Source organism: Nyctibius grandis, chromosome 2 (genome assembly GCF_013368605.1).
Source record: "Nyctibius grandis isolate bNycGra1 chromosome 2, bNycGra1.pri, whole genome shotgun sequence".
NCBI lineage: Eukaryota > Metazoa > Chordata > Aves > Nyctibiiformes > Nyctibiidae > Nyctibius > Nyctibius grandis.
Genome location: NC_090659.1, coordinates 99,909,302 through 99,927,003, shown reverse-complemented (window position 1 = coordinate 99,927,003; position 17,702 = coordinate 99,909,302). Strand labels below are relative to the sequence as shown.

The window sequence follows — 17,702 nt, the reverse complement described above, 5'->3', positions numbered from 1 at the left end:
CCCCAGACCCCTCTCTGCAGGGCTGCTCTCCAGCCACTCCTCTCCCAATTTATACTTGTGCCTGGCATTACTCCATTGTAGGTGTAGAATCCGGCATTTGGACTTCTTAAATTTCGTCCCATTAATCATAGCCCAATGCTCCAATCTATTTAGACACTTCTGCAAGGCGTCTTGTCCCTCAAGAGAGTCAACAGCACCTCCCAGTTTGGTACCATCAGCAAATTTGCTAATGGTGCATTCAACTCCTGTATCCAGATCATTGATAAAAATATTGAACAGGACTGGCCCTAGAATTGAGCCCTGAGGAACACCGCTGGTGACCAATCACCAGCCAGATGTAGCCTCATTCACTATAACCCTTTGAGCCCTGCCCTTCAGCCAGTTCTTCAACCAGGCTCCTACCAGTTGACAGACTGCTCTGTCAGCATCCTATACATTCCTGTAGGGCTTTGTCCAGTGTCTCTCTAAGAAAATCTTAATTACAGTGTCCAAATGATTATGTCAAATAGGCAAGGATATGGACCATATTTTGACAAACTAGTATGTGCCTATTTCCGGTAAATTTATTGGTTTTACATAAGATATTTTTAAAGTGGGTAAACCTGTCATTAGCACTAAACCATCCAAAACGGTTTGCATTTTTAATATTTCAACTACACTGTTTCTTTTCTTGTTATAAATGTAATGATATATTAATTATTATTGTGGCATAATTAAAACATTCCTTTCTTTCACAAGCTGCAAAATAATCTCATAATCTTTTGCAGCAACTGAACATGTAATGGTATTCTGCTCAGACCCTGTAAAACTGAACTGCAGGAAATTAAGATTTACTCATCTACACTTCTCCTGCACGTTTAAGTAAAAACAGTACTATTTCTCTCAGGAGCAAAATCAACAAGGTTATCACATAGTCAACATGGCAAAAACATTGCTAGTCCCATGGCAGAAACATTTGTTATGCACAGCAGGACAGTTATTCCACATAGAAATGAACACATGCAGTTCAGTGTTCATTACCTGTACTCCCAAAGGAATATTCATTAGAAAAAAAACAGAAAGAGTCTGTAACATTCACACACCAAACAGGGCCTCCCTTGCTAAAATTTAATTTAACTCTGTTCCACCTAGCTACAAAGAATATTACTTAATCTATGCTTAAGAAAGAGCGACTCTTGGCTCTTTCAGTTCCTCACAACTGATACTTCTTCCCATTACCTTTTTTCAGGTTTCTCTATTTCAGCTGCTCTTAGGATGCATAGGAGGCACATTGCCACCCAGCCCTGGTACCCACATCTACGCCTCTGTCTCTCATTGTGTCTTGTCCACTTTCCTCCTTCCCTGGGCAAAGATGCTTTTTTCTCAGCTTAGTCTTCTTCTGAAAAATATGGTTCCCGTCTCGGAAACCAGCTAGGAGCACCTGGGTCATTCTGATCACCACCTCCCCATAAAGACCTGAGGGTGCCAGATGCAGGTCTCAGAATGACATTCACTTCCCTGTTGGCAGAAGACTTAGGGCAGAAAGAGTGAGGTGGCTTTCAGACAGCTCTAACATTTGCCTCTTGCAAAATCCGTATTCACAAGCAATGCTGCAAATGCTGGATTGGATCTACTCAACTGGCCCACACCAAGTATTATTTGTACTTTCAGGCACCAATACTGGCAAACTATCTAATGCACTTTTTTGTTTATTTATTTGTTTTGCTTGGGAAAAAGCTGCAGGGGGGAACTAGTCATAGACTATTTAGTGAGAGCAGCTGCAGAGGCAGCCAAAGCAAGGCCATCAGACAGAACTTTTTAAAGCTTTTTGCTGCATCTTCTCCATCCCATACCACTGGCTTGTTAGGTCAACTCTGACTTATTTCTTCCTCAGCTATCTTTGCACCTCACATTCACATTCATAATTGCATGCATTCTTTGCCCTGCCCCCCTTCCCTCAATATCCTCATTGTCTTTAACCTATCCTTTCCTCACTGCTGCCTCTTAACTCCCTCATCAACAAAATACAAAAAAAAAAGACAGTGAAATCAAGCTTTTGCAGACACAGATCCTACGCTGCATAACTTGGACTACTTTCTGCATTGTTCTTATTCAGTTCCTAGTACAACGAATACCTCTTTTTGTCAGTCTTTACGTATTGGCAGCAAAATCATGCACGAAAAATAAAGTAAAAGGAACTGTGGTAATGCCAGAGTATGATTTATAAAACATTGAAGAATTATTTTGTACTGAGAAGACAATTCATCTTAGATGCAACTGAGAAAACAAGTGAATTTTTACTATCAGCTGTTTCATACATATAATGTTTTTCCACAGAAATGTGGAATTTTAAGCACATTACTAATTGTATTGAAACATATCTGTTGCTGTTGTTAAGAAAGATTTCTTGCTTGCTTTACCTGAGCTGGTAGAAGCAGGAGACTTGCTGCGTCGGGATGGGCCTGGGCTCTTGGTGGTGCTCCTACGTGAAGTTGAAGCTATTTTGGTATAGGAAGTGGATTTTACCACTCGACATTCTAAAAGACAAAGAAACTGCCTAAGTTAGCAATTAAGAAAGCCAGCAAGATTCTGTAATAGAAAGCACACTGAAAAGCACAAACATTTAGCCCACGCTTGTTTTCATTCATCTTGAGGAGTTTTATGGGAAAATATAAATGTGTATAAATGGCTCCATTAAAATCCAAGTACAGTATGTACCACATCCCAGACAAAGAACTGCTGCAGTAATCCAGACTTTCAGATGCCATGGTTACTGCAGGTACTTAGGACAGCTTAATTTAACAGTGCTGAGACTACACATAAAATTTATTTGCTTTTGAAGATTTCAGAACAAGTAATGCAGTGGTTTTATTGTAAACGATCCAAATGCAATGTAAGCATTTTTGTCACCCTAGGCAGTCTCCTCCAGAAGAACCGGAAGGCTGCTTTTATCTATCAAAATGTTAAGACTGTACAAGATGACGCAGGTGTCTGTCACTCATGAAAGGTTTGAAGAAAGTGAAGCAGGTTTGTTGCTCCTGCTTGATCCTCCGGTGAGCAACAGCCCACATTGTATAGCACATGCAATTCATCACAGGTTGAGGGAAATGGCACTACTTGCTCATAAGACGCATCAGTAAAATCAATGAAGAGGCGAAATTACCCTCCCACTTGAGAACACTGCAAGATGTTCAGGTTAGAGTTTATATACACCCACACAGCTCTGTAGGCATTCTTGCATTACGCCTGCAAAATGGTTCTTGGCCTGAGGATGATAGGACTTAGTGTGCATAATGCTGATGTCTTGCACTTATAACGGATACTAAATTAATCACCAGACATATTATACAGTTGGGGAAAAAAAAGTTTTCCACTTCTTAGCCAATACACAATTAGAAGTCTTCAGCAATGTTTACATCATCTTCACCTGACGATGTCAGTATACTTCAGTTGTTTAAAAATACATCAGTAAACATTTAGTTCTGTATCAGACCTGTTCCCCATTTTCTTCTCATGGTTAAGGTTCCTTAACATAGGTTAAGAGAAATAAACAAGAATTTTTTCTCCTTAGTCAGAAAATACCACGTACAAGCCTGCACATTATTTAGTCTTCACAGATGATCAGTGGAGCCTGTAACATTGTTTAGACAGATAAGAGAACACAGAAATAAAATTGAGCATAACTAATTAACTTAAACATATCCACCAGAGAATGATGTCATGAAGTGTATTTCTCTTGGCTGCCCTAACTGTTTGTCTTTCGTCAAGCTGTTGAAGGAAATGGAAGCAAGAACTGATGCATTCCTGAGGGAACATTCAGCACAGCTGAGAGGACCAGAGAAATGCCTGGGTCTTCCCAAAGGTTTTCTTCTCAAACTCTCCTACCTTCCTAATGCCCAATAGTAGCTAATTTCTTTCTGTTGACATTTTATGTGATTCATTGATGACTACTCTCATTTTATACTGAATGATGAGTGGAAACGGCGAAAAACATCTACTTTGTTTTAAGAGGAAATTATCAGCTGAAAACAGGAGACATCAGATGAAAGCTTTCAATTAGTTTCCACTAGGTAACTACAGCAGAAACCTTACATTGATGTATTGGCATAAACTTCTGCTCCAGAAATCATCTATACATGTCAAATGCAAACTGGTTCTTTACCTTTCTTGTAAACAAAGATTTAAAATGACCAAACACCTAACAGCCAACTTGTTTGATCTTGTAAAACTAGGACGTAATCCCAGTGTGGGCCCCATTCACAGGAATCAGTTGGGAAGGGAACTGAATATTCTAATGGTCACCAAACAAAGACTAAAGTAGAATAATCCAGTCAAGCTAAAAGCATTAGACTATAGTCACTTGCTTAGTAGAAAAACTTAAGAGCCCATGAAGAAAACAGACAGCTACTTTCTGTAATATACTTTACTATGTAAAAAGTTTCCTCTGTTTATATGTAAAAAAAAAATTATCTCCATCCCTCTCTTGCAATTCATGCTATGCACTAAACCTTAACTCTCATCTTGTTATAAGTATTAATACTCATTCAAGTTCTCTGAATACCTTATAAGCACCCAGAGCTAGAATGAGGTTAGACATAAGATTCTGCATTTGAATGTGTATTTCCCCTCATAGTGTTAGAAAGGACCAGGCAGAAAGTGGTATGAAAGGAAAGAGGAGGGAACTAAATGCACATCCAGGTTATATGTTATCTTTCTATTCTACTGATACAGTGCTGCCTAGGACAATACTCAAGATAGCCCTTAAATAATTTCACCCAACATGTTCAGAAATTAGAAGAAAATAATTAGTAAAAGGTTATTCTTCTTCATCTGGGATTTCATGGGATTCATGGGATTCATGGGCAAGGACAGTGTAGGTGACCTGAACTGCAGAGGCTAACTGCATCTTCTCACCATCTTCCTTCTCTCCCAGCAAGAAGAGCTCCTGCTCACATGCTACAGAGCGGTACTAGAATTTCTGGGAAAGAGGAAGGCTGGCAGCTGGCTGCACCCACCACGGCATTTGACCACTCCTCACTACCGACAGGTTCTTTAGAGAGGGTGATATTAGGAGTGGTGTCATGGTGTAACCCCAGCCAGCAACTAAGCACCACAGAGTCACTCGCTTGCTCCCCCCGGGTGGAGCCAAAACCAGCACAAGTGGCCTGCAAATTGTCTTGATGAGCTACATAGAGACCATTAACTGTTATTTGAGTATCCCTATACTAGTGGCATACTATCCCATGAGGAAGCCACCTCTCGCAGCAAGCTGTACATTAGCTCTCTCACCACTGGAGCAGAAACACAGATGATCATGTGTTCATATGATAATTTGAGAAATGAACAATCATCACAGAATCATAGGATAATCCAGGTTGGACGTGAGAAGATCTCTAGCCCAATTTTCTACTCAAAGCTAGAAGTAGCCTCACATTCACAATCCTGGTCCACTTGCGGGACACTTCAACCAACCTGAGGAATAACCCAGCAGGGCATAAAAAGTCCAGGAGGATCCTGGAGACCATCAATGGCAACTTCCTGATCCAAGTGACAGAGAAACCATTGACGAGAGATGCTCTGCTCACACTTACAAAAAAGGAACTGCTCATTGACAATGTGAAGGCTGAAGGCAGCCTTAGCTGTAGTGACCATGAGATAGTGGAGTTCAGGATCATAAGAGGATGGAGCAGGGCAAAAAACAAGATCACAATGTTGGACTTCAGGAGAGCAGACTCTGGATTCTCCAGGGATCTTCTTGAAGAGTCTCATTGGATAAGGCCATTGAGGGAAGAGGAACCCAAGAAACATGATTAATATTCAAGGATCACCTCATCCAAGCTCCAGAACAGTCCACCTCAGCAAGCAGGAATTTTGGCAAAAATGCTGGGAAGTCTGCATGGATGAACAAGTTGCTCCTAGCAAAACTCAAACATAAAAAGGAAGTATACAAAAGGTGGAAGCAGGGACAGGTAACCTGGAAGGAATATAGAGCAAATGCAAGCATGGAGAGATAGTTAGGAAAGCCAAAGCCCAGCTGGAATTTAATCTGGTGAGAGATGTCAACGGCAACAAGAAGCACTTCTTTACGTACATAGGGAACAAAAGGAAGACTAGGGAAAATGCGCATCCACTGCTGAATGAAGTGGGGGCCCTGGTGACACAGAAGATGGAAAAGGCTGAAGTACTGAATGCCTTCTTTGCCTCGGTCTTTACTAGCAAGATTTGCCTTCAGGAATCCCAGGTCACAGAAGCAGTGGGAAAGTCTGGAAAAAGGCAGATCTGCCCTTGGTGGAAGAGGATCAGATTAGAGAATACTTAAGCAAAGTAGACATACATAGGTCCACGGGACCTGATGGGATGCAACCTGGAAGTACTGAGGGGGTTGGCTGATGTCATCGTGAAGTCACTCTCAATATTAAATGATCATGCTGATTGGGATAGTTATCTGAAGACCCAGCAAATCTCACTCCTGTCTTCAAAAAGGGAAGAAAGGAATACCCAGGGAACTACAGACAGGTCGGCCTCACATCGATCCCTGGGAAGGTGATGGAACAATGAATCCTGAAATAATTTCAAGGCACATTGAAACATAAAACTGGGAGGAGTGGCTGACACAGCAGAGGGTTGTGCTGCCATCCAGAGGGACTTCAACAGGCTGGAGAAATGGGCTGACAGGAACCTCATGAAGTGCAACAAAGAGAAGTTCGATGTCCTGCACCTGGGGAGAAACAACCCCATGCACCAATATATGCTGAGGATCACCCAGATGGAAAGTAGCTTGGCACAAAAGGACCAGGGTGTCCCGGTGGACAATAAGATGACCACGGGCCAGCACAATGCACTCATGCTGCAAAGAAGGCAAATGGTATCCTGGACTGCTTTAGGAGAAGTATTTCCAGCAGGTTGAAGGAGGTGATCCTTCCCCTCTGCTCAGCACTGGTGAGGTCACACCTGGAGTACTGTGTTCAGTTCTGGGCTCCCCAGTACGAAAGAGATACTGGAGGTACTGGAGAGAATCTAGCAAAGGGCCACTAAGATGATTAAGTGACCGGAGCACCTCTCATATGAGGAAAAGCTGAGGGAGCTGGGACTGTTCAGCCTAAAGAAAAGAAGATTCAGGAGGAATCTTATCAATGTATATAGATACCCTAAGGGAGCGTGCAAAGAAGATGGAGCAAGGCTCTTTTCAGCAGTGTCCAGTGACAGGAGAAGAGGAAATGGGCATAAACTGAAAAACAGGAGTCTCTGTCTGAACTTTTTTTACTGTGAGGGTGACTGAGCACTAGAACAGGTTGCCCAGAGACGCTGTGAAATCTCCATCCTTGGAGACATTCAAAAGCTGTCTGGACATGGTCCTGGGCAATCGGCTTTAGGTAACCCTGCTTGAGCAGGGGGTTTGGACCAGAAACCCCTTCCAACCTCAACCATTCTGTGATTCTGTGATTCTCAGGGCTTTGTCCAGTTGTTTCTGGAAATCCCCAGTCATAAAGTCTGCATAGCCTCCCTGGGCAAACTCATTCTAGTGCCTGACTGCCATCACAATGAAAATGTTTACCTTTATATCCAGTCTGAACCCCTTGTTTCAATTTATACCTATCTTCTCTCATCCTCCTACCATGCAACACTGGGAGGAGCCTGACTCCATCTCCTTGACAAAGAAAAGATGCTGCCCATAGGCACTGGGGGCTGCTGGTAGGTCCCCCCAGAGCCATCTCATCTTTACATGAGCAAGTCCAGTTCCATCAGCCTCTCCTCAGAGGGCAAGGGCTCCAGCCTCCAGTTTCCCGCCATCATGATGGTCCTCCTCTAACTGCCTCCAATTTAGTGATGTTTTCCTTGAACTGGTGGGCCTAAAACTGGACACAGTACTCCAGATGTGGCCTTGTCTGTGCTGAGTAGAGGGGACTAATTACTTCCCTGTCTCTACTGGCTCTGCGCCTGTTCATACAGCCCTGGATGCAGTTAGCACTCTCTGCTGTCAGGGCAACTCTCTCTTGTCTTTAGTCTCTGTCACAGAAATCTCTCATTCCATATTTTTCCATTTGTACAAACCGTTTTAATCTCAGTTATTAACTTCTTTGGCACAATTTTCTTTTTTCTCTCAAAAATAATTTGCAGGTTGTGAAATTTTAAAAGGTCATAGTTCAAATGAGCATATATTCTCTCTGATCAAACACCACTGTGAACCCCAAGGTAAATTTCATCAAGGGTCACATTTCCTATGGATTTGTGAGTTTGTTCATAAATAACATAGGTCACAGCAGGGCCTGTGGAGAAGCATGTGGGCAAGCCTTCGGTGCTGCGTACTGCAGGGTCAGGCAACTCATGCCTTTAAAGACTGTGGCAATACTAGCTAGAGGTCTAAAAGGATTTCCAGTCATGGGCAGAATGTAGCCATGCTGTGTGTAGCAAATAGGTCTCAGCTCCCATGAACAGCTTATGTATGCAATTCTGTTGTCATATTTAGTTTGGAAAATAAAATTTTACTGCAGGCAAATATCCCACTCAGTACCACAGAGCCACTCCTTGACTCCTCTAGGACATTACCATAATCTGCCTGTTGCTGTAGGAAAACTATGTGTACATAAAGAAGAAGGGAAAACTAAACAAAAATGCATGCTTTTTAAAGCCATATTTTCTACATAGAATCTATACTGGTAAGGAAATAAATACATATCTTGTCCTCATCAACAGTATTCTGATAACTATACAATAGGTCCTTGGTAAGCCATGAAACAGAAGACCATTTTTCCCACGATTTTCTTTTGATGCCAAAACTATATCAGAAAATAGATCTGAACTCCTGACAGAAGAGAGTTATATTGCCGAGAGTTATACTGCCTTTCTCACTCATGTGGGCACGCTCAGATAAGAAGAAAAAACAAGTGTTTCTATAGTATGTTCAGTGAGGAAAGAAATGTATCACGAAGCCCCAGTCCTTCCCCTCACCAGCAACTGACTAAGATTAAAGGAACAAAATGATGATACCCATGGTAACGTGAAGCAAAAGAAGGTCAACTTTAAGGTTTGATCACAGGCTTTATTGCTTTCCAACTCAGAATACCAGATAAATAAGAATGTTTTTCCAGCCAAAACATCTTGCAATAAGATGTTCTATTGTATAACTACAGACAGAACTACAAACTAGGAGAGAGAAGTACAGACTATAGTACTTCTAGCGAGACTAACAATTTAACACTGCAATCCCTTTATAGCATGGAATATTAACACAGTGGTCTGAGGCATTTAATGGACATTAACAACAATAACGCTGAGAAAAAAAGATGAAATATCCCAAGGCTACGATTTGACATCATTGAGACACCGCAGAGACAAGATAAGGAACACAAAGTTCCTGAGACTGCAACCTTGATGTCAATGAGCAGTAGGAACTGGTACAACTAGGAGGAATCCCAGCATATTTACTTGTGAGCTCTTGATTTTTCCTGAGGTCAAATGTATAAAATGTAAGCATGAGGTAATTAAGGGATGCTAACATGCAGAATCATAACACCTCCAGTCTCCAGCTCTGTGATGTTCCATTTCCAAAATGCTTCATTAGCCCCTATGTTCATTAGATTTTACAAAGGCAAGAAAGCAGCAGAGAGTAACTAATCTGCAATAAATGTGTCATAAAATGAACAAATCTAATGTGTTTCTAGAGAAGACTGTGAAAAGTTATCTAAATTACCAGGAAATCAAAAAGGCTTACTTGTCAGCTACTCAGAAGTTGACTGTATGGCCTTCATGAGTTCTTTCTGGGCTAAAGTATCACTCTCTGCCGTGTTTTGCCTTTTTTTGAGGTCTGTGTGTAGGGGATAGATATTTGTTCGGTATCCCTGCCAATCTGTTTCTCTAAGATGAGAACATTTAACTTGTTTTCTGCAACAGCTGTATCCTACAGATAAGCAAGGAGGGAGGATCAAGGATGTCTGTGGTTGTGGGTAAGCCACTTTACTGTAAACCTTAGGCTGGTACCTTTTACCACTGCTTAAAGACATTAGCCTCACTAGCAATGTCCTCAGCCCAATCAGTAGATCATTACCCCAAATGTAGGAAATATTTTAGTTTTTAATGTTAAGAGCAATTTGTTCCATGTTGCTAATTCTTAATTCAGCTAATAAGATTTTACTTTTCCATTGCATTCATGACTTCAATTAAAACCAGTAATCTTCTGTTTGCAGAACTAAGTTTCACTCTCTTCAGCAAAAGGGAAATGGTACCATCCTGTCTAGTGGCACTGATACACACTGCAATTCACCCAACCCTACTGATGAATCAGTGTCAGCTATGACTTGTAACTACAACATGCTCAAAAGGGTAACTATCATACAGTTTCCAGAGATGAATGGGACATAGTATGTTTCACGGAGGTTTAAGTAATTTCAAATCTTCTATTATCATGGTTGTGCCTACTTCAATTTTGTTCTGCATGTCTTCCTGTTCAATGTGTTCCTGATGCAGATGGACAGTGGTGTATGCGTAGAATACAAAATCCTAAAGTTTTGTCCCATGCACTAAGCTGTCATTGTAAATGCATGTTTTTTTGAGACATCGTATCTTCTGATTTGATTTCTTACCAGTAACGAGTCCTTCACTCATGATAAAGATTAGGAATACTGTCTATTTCAACTGTGTGCCAAATATTGGTGGTAGCAAATACCTAAATCTCCTTTTTTTTTTTTTTTCCTGCCAAGAAACATGCTTTGACTGGGGTATAAAATATGGAAAAAGCTAGGTTTTCTTTCATGTGAAAAATCATTCTCCAGTTCTGAAACTACATACAATGAAATGCAAACAATTAAAGCCATCTATGCCTTATTGCAAATCAATAAATTAGAGAATCTTGCAAGCTCTTAGGAACCCAAATAGCTTCATCCAACGAAAGAATGCTTTCAGATGTATGTACTACTCCAAAAATGCCTTGTAAGTTAGAAATAAGGAAGGTATTTGTGAATTCATGTATTATCACTAATATCTCATTCTGCTCTAATGCATAACTTTCAAGTCCTTATTTGTTTCTAAATCCAGTGAAGTCACCCAGAAAGTTTTTCTAAAATGGTAAATAGAGTTTATGTATAATCAAAATGTTGCTTCAAGTATTTCCTACTTTATCTTCAAACATGCTCCTGTCTACATAAAGACACCGTTGGTAGGATTGAACTAACCTAGTACTAGATAGCTAAAAATATGATGCATACGTATGAACTATTCACCCCCTGGTCCTTCTACAGTCAATGGAACATGTTCATTTCTGTGACCTATCTTAGGAACCTGTAAGTTAGAAAAGATGAATCTTACTCATGAATGACCAGATATAAATTATAAATTTTGAGTACTGGTGAACATGCCCTAATTAGAAGCAGTATCTTTGGATGGGGATGGGCTCTTTTACTCAATACAAACAGTAACACAAGATTTTTGCCGTATTTCATGATTTTACTGTGTATGAGTAGATTTTATCTTCCTGTCTTCTCCAAGTGCTGACCTTTTTGTCAGAATCATCTCACACAAACCTCCATGTTAATATTTTGGCTGTACAAACACTATGAGGTTAAATTTTACTTTTCAACAGAGAAGGAATCTGCTATCATGAAAAATTCCTCTCCACAGCAGTGATAATAAGGAATCAAAAAACATTTTTCATCACTGCAACAGCTTCCCTGACAAGGCACAAATCTAATCATTTTCCAACTCTGCATTTGTAGGCAGCCAAAATTAGAAGACTTCTTCAAAATCTGCTTGCCTAAATGAATCTGAAATATTTCCTACTGACTCCATGTGAATGAATTTGCATGTGTAAAATATTAATTTCTGAAACTGAAATTGCATCATCATAAATTATTTTTAAGAAACTTGAAGACCGAGCTGAAATAGGAATTTTATTTGTCATTAGCTAAAGCACACTGCTAGCACACATGTAATCTTTAACATGTGTGTCTTCTGTGCCTTGCCACATACTCTGCTTCACTTCCAGAGATTTTAATCACTGTTTGCTCAATATACTTCACCCAAGCTGTTCCAATGCTGATATAAATGTTCATTAGTTTGCCCCTATATTCAGAATGCTTCTCCTACTTCTGCAGGTTTACCACACCAGCCGCGCTGATGAAAATATCAGAAAGTTACTTTTAACTGGAAATGTTTAAGATGATGCAACTGATTACAGCTGCAATCAACTGTATTCTTTTTGTTTGCAGCCTCATCATTAGTCTTCATGAAACAAAGAACCGTGGCCTGCCTTTGCTTATGGCTTGCTTTCTTTCTGTGACAAAAGCTTTTTTACTGTGCATGTACTTTAACAGCAAATATCCCTCTAATACCCCTGGTGAAGTCAGGGTTAAAATTCTTCACTGAAGTGTCTTACTTTATCTACACAATTTGGATGGCATTTTTCTTGGCATTGTTTTATTCATGCAATTGGAGATGAAATCAGAGGATGGTACAAATTCATTTGTTCTTAACCTTTCTGTTCAGCAAGATCAATGGCTTTCTTTCCTGTTCAGCACAAAGAGGTTATATTTGTCATATTACCTATTAAAAATCATCTTGTTCTTTACTTTGAGAATAAACAGACCTCCTTCCAATCCATATGGTAAATATTAACATCATCCTAAGCATCAAGTACACAGGCATTCCATCTTTTTTTTTTTTTTTTTGATTCCAGCCTAAGAGAACTGAGAACGTTGCAGTCCAACAAATTCTGGGGTTTTGGTACTACTACCTGCTATCTGAAGAGTAACACTTGTTTTCAACTGTCTTCCATTTCAAATGAGTCTTTTGGAAGTTTACAAGCTCAAGCCCTTTCCACAGTTAGAAAAGTAAAAATCCCCGTTTGCAGAACATTTCTTCACATCGAAAGCATCAGCTAAAGTTATTACTGAGAAGCATCCATCCAAAACAGTTAACTTTTAACGCATTTTAACCAGGTCTCCTGAAGTTACAGGTTATTCTGTGTAACTGATTCGTGTAAAGAGAAAATATGTATTTAAACTGAATGTCCTATTCTGCTTTGATGCTTTTTGTCAAGTAAATATGCATATTTGGAATGCACTTATCAGTCTAACAACTTTAAAGTTTCAAAACCCTTTTTTTTCCTTCAAAGAAACAAAATACACTATACTGGGATAACGATTATAGTTACAACAGTTAAGCACAAACCAAATTCCCACGGCACTTACACAGCTAATTAGTTAGATTTGCAAGGAGTCTTGCACAAAAAAAAGGATATACTTATATAATAGAAATATAAAGTATCCATTAAAAACAGATGAATGTGAGAATCCAGCTGTTTAATTTTTTTGTTTGTCTCAATTTTCATTAAAAAGACTAACTGCAATCAGGCAGATAACATAACTTTAGCAACAGCGGGATTAGAAGACAAGATGCACTAAGAAAACAGGGTAGACTGAATCCTTAAATAATATTTTCAAATTAGCTAGATGTGAAGAATATTTAGACATACCTGAGACAATCTCTGAGCTACCAGACACTATTTTTTGAGAATTGTGAAGGACAAGTAAAGTTCCAAGAGACTACAAAATGTCAAAGCAAGTGCCGATCTTTAAAACTCGGACAAATCAGAAAACTGGGAGTTGCAGAAGAGTCAGCCTAAATTGAGATTATGCAAAAAATTATCCAAAGGGAGGGTATAAAGAAGACAGAGTCAGTCTCCTTTCTTTTTGGTTGTGGCAAGACAAGAGGCAACGGACACAAATGGAAACACAGGAGGTTCCCTCTGAACATCAGGAAATGCTTCTTCACTCTGAGGGTGACCTAGCACTGGTACAGGTTGCCCAGAGAAGTGGTGGAGTCTCCAGCCTTGGGGATATTCAAAAGACATCTAGACATGATCTCCTGGTGGCCCTGCCTGAGCAGAAGGGTTGGACCAGATGACCTCCAGAGGTCCCTTCCAACCTCAACTACTCTGTGACTCTGTGACAATACAAAACAATAAAGGAAACAAACCATCTGAAGATTAGAAGATATTAAAATTAAATAATATTCTAAATAGTTTTGTCAAGAACAAATTGTGTCAAAGTAGCCTTCCTATAACAGGATAACAGGGGGGACAGTAGACATGATAAACTTTTCTAATCAGGATTTTGAAAACCAAGCCACAACTTAGGAAAATACCATCCACAGAAACTGCTTTTAAGATAGGTATTGGAAAACCAAACTAGAGTAGTTACCAACGGTTTACTGTCAGACTAGGAGAGAATGAGCGGAGGACCTCACCAGGGCTTTGTTTTTGAGCCTGGTACTAGTCAATATTTTTATTAGCAACCTGAGTATGCATTTTAAATCTGGAGATGACACTACCGTAGGTAAAGCTATAAGCATCATAGAAGAACATAAGTGGTATTTGGAGAATCTCCACATCTGAAGCAAACTACTGCAGCAAAAGGAATTATCATCCTGCTGGTATGAACAGGAGCACTCTGTGGGGGACATCTGAATTACTCTGTTCTCCTCAGGGCTACTACAGTGTTAGCTAACACAACAAATCCACTTCTGTGTTTCCCATTTAGAAACAAGGTTTTCACTTTTGGAGGGCTGAGAGAATACCAAGAAAGATCACAAGTCTGTGAAACGTGACCAGTGAAGGATAACGAATATAAATGGGATCTTTAGTTCAGAAAAGAAGTGATGAGACAAAAACAGTAGCCTTCAACACTTGATAGACTGCCAAAAAGAAGAAAAAATAAATTCCTGCTATTAGTTGTATCACAAACAGGACAAAGAAGAGTGATCTTAAGTTTCTAAAAGGCACATTAATTCAAACATGAGGAAACATGTTTTTAACTGCAAGGCTAAAGAAGTACTGGAACAGATCATGTGGAGGACTTGTTGAATTTCCCTAACTACAACTTCACACGGACGGGTCAGCCAGAAACTTGTAAAGTCAATTTAGGTATAGCAGGTCCTCCCTTGGGACCTCTCAGATCCCTTCTATGACTCTTTTGATTACGTCTTCCTAGTATGACTCATAGAAGGTACTCAAAAGTTTTTTCACTGTCAGCACTTCTGTCTGGATTTAGCTGAAAGATAAGTAAAGGGAAGAGAGGCACTCTAACGTAAAACTGACTGAAAGTCCAAGAACATTTTAGCAAGGAAAAAGTGCTTGCTTAATGGGTGAATTAAAATAATTATCATTTCCTGAGTGGGATGACTATTGAGATATAAATCTTTTATTTGTCTTCAAAAGCCAGACTGATTAGCTTTAAGAATTTCTCTCAGCAGGGCATTAGCAGAATTAGTATCTCCCAAAAAACGCAGACTTTCTCCTTCACAGACAATTCAGAAATTGGGTAATATTCTCTCATACCATTAAGATGTATGTACATTCCTTCCAAACCAACTATATGATGGAACTTAATACTGAGAGAAGATATTCCTTACTGACTTCATGGATTACATCCTTTTTTACTCTCATTGGACAGATCTAAACTGATTCTGTAATGCTAGTGTTGCTTGAGGAGGCATGGCTCTATGTACATCTTCCATAACTCAATCTGCTCTAGAAACACATCTTTCATTCTTAAGCCCATATATAGGCATGTCCAGATGAAAAAACAACTAAACCAGAAACTCACACATGCTACCCAGTTCAAGAAAAGCTGTCATAAAAAAAAAAAAACCCAAAACAAAATAAAAGCCAACCAACCAAAAACATGTTAGCGCACACCATCTTCTGAAGTAGTCTGGATTGTAAACATTCAAAGCAAGGATCACATCTTAATATACAGCTGATCTTAAATGATAATCACCAATCAGTTTGAGCTGGATTCTTCCATGAAGTGAAAGCCATTACTGTGATTGACAAAGTATGCTAAGCCTAACAATGCAGTAGACAAGAATGTTTCATAGGGGTGTTTCATTTTCTTAATCCTTTGACCCATGTAATTTTTTTTTTTTTCTCTGGTGGTGTCCAAGAAACATCTCTAGCCTTGTATCTCCTCCATTAATTTTAAAGAAATTCAAATGTGGAACCATATCCATTGCTAATCTTTTAAATAAAGATGAAATTCTACTAAGTGCTTGAAGAGGTCTGTCATATGGGTTGACAAAACACTGGGCTGCTTTTGAGCTAAAGTCATGTAGCAACTATGAAAGATGAAAAAATAATTAATTTAACAAGTTCTGCCATATTAATCTTTGTGAGTCACCCACAATTTTCTCAGATATGTTCGTTATTTAAAGTCTTATTTCCCTAAAACATGCATTTAGAAGTTTGGGATTATTCAACATTTAAAAGTAAGAGTATTCCTAGTCTTGGAAGGGATGCAACACTCAGAAGCTGTTTCTGAACAGATAAGGAACAGCTACCAGTAAAGACTTGGTGCAAAGCCAACGTTTACTAACTTATTTTCTACAAATATTCTCAAAAAGATACTTAATTTCCTGTGAAAAGTCATTCCAAAATCCTTTTTTCTTACAAAAATATTTTCAAGAAACAAATACCAGGAATTATAAATGCAGTTGAACCCAAAAGTTAACTTGAAAAACAGGTTTATTCACAGGACATACTCTTATTTTCCTCTGGACACTCTATGAGAACATGTGACTTTTTTCTCACAAACTTAAGCACAGATACAGCAACGTTGTTCAAAGTCATGAAATATTGAGTTAGGCAACAATGCCTATGATAAAATATAGTCCCTAGAATTCCTAATTTCCATTCTACCAGTATCTGGAACCCAAGAAGCTCTTCAAGAACATCATAAATCTGCTTCATAACCGAAATGTAGAAATATTGAAGAAGAAATATCCTTGCCTTAACTTTCCAATTTGCTTCTAACCTCCCCGTAGTTTTGTCAGTGTCAGTCCCGGCTTCCCATATGTCTGTTCCTCCCACAAAAAAGCCTCTGCACTTTCTCTGACACCAACTTCTATGAATAGAAAGCTCTCCCTGAGGCAACCTGCACAAGGCAGCTTCCCCCTCTGTATGATCCCCCGATGATTTTATAGTTTAAATATTGCAACTGGGATGATGCAACACAATGCAAAACAAACAGATGGGCAAGAGATGTAAAGCATGGCCAGGGCTAAACTGAAAAACATCACCGCCAGAAATGTTGTTGGGCTCGCAGCCGCTGACATTGCTCCTGGGATGTGTGCGCGCTGAAGCTTTGCTGGCAGCTGTGCTGCTGGCTGAGGTTTGCAGCATGTGGTTCTATTTAGGTGCCACAAGCTGGGCTTTGTTTGCTTACTCCACATTTACATGTGCCTGCATGCAAACCTGTGGAGATAAAAGGTAATTCCAGATGCCAAAACTCTGTTGTGTAGATCAGGAGCGTTATCCTACACTGAAAGAATGCTATGAACAAATGCGAGTTTTCTAACAAGGCATGTTTACTTTGTGACTGCAGCGTAGAGATCTGGAGGTACCATCCTAGACTTAACCTGAGAACCGGTAGCAACCTAGCTACACAAAAATGGAGCTTGGAAAGGTAAATTAGCATATGTTAACTTCTGTGCTGCGGCAACAGACTGTACATGTACCAGTATAAGTTGGGGGCAGACCTGTTGGAGACCAGCGTAGGGGAAAGGGACCTGGGGGTCCTAGTGGACAGCAGGATGACCATGAGCCAGTAGTGTGCCCTTGTGGCCAAGAAGGCCAATGGCATCCTGGGGTGGATTAGAAGGGGTGTGGTCAGCAGATCGAGAGAGGTTCTCATCCCCCTCTACTCTGCCCTTCTGAGGCCGCATCTGGAATATTG

The 17,702-nt window shown here is 39.8% G+C and overlaps 1 protein-coding gene across 8 annotated transcripts in view; it reads right to left on the bottom strand.

The window, feature by feature from the left end:
- Positions 1 to 17,702, bottom strand: part of DCLK1 (doublecortin like kinase 1) — a 274,345-nt gene that overhangs the window by 74,179 nt on the left and 182,464 nt on the right. For 6 of the 8 annotated variants that reach the window (XM_068419328.1, XM_068419319.1, XM_068419336.1 and 3 more), the window contains exon 4: positions 2,400 to 2,516. In XM_068419328.1, coding sequence (XP_068275429.1) covers positions 2,400 to 2,516 — 117 coding nt within the window. The remainder of the gene's footprint in view (positions 1 to 2,399; positions 2,517 to 17,702) is intronic. The other 2 variants (XM_068419378.1, XM_068419361.1) reach the window with 1 other exon arrangement.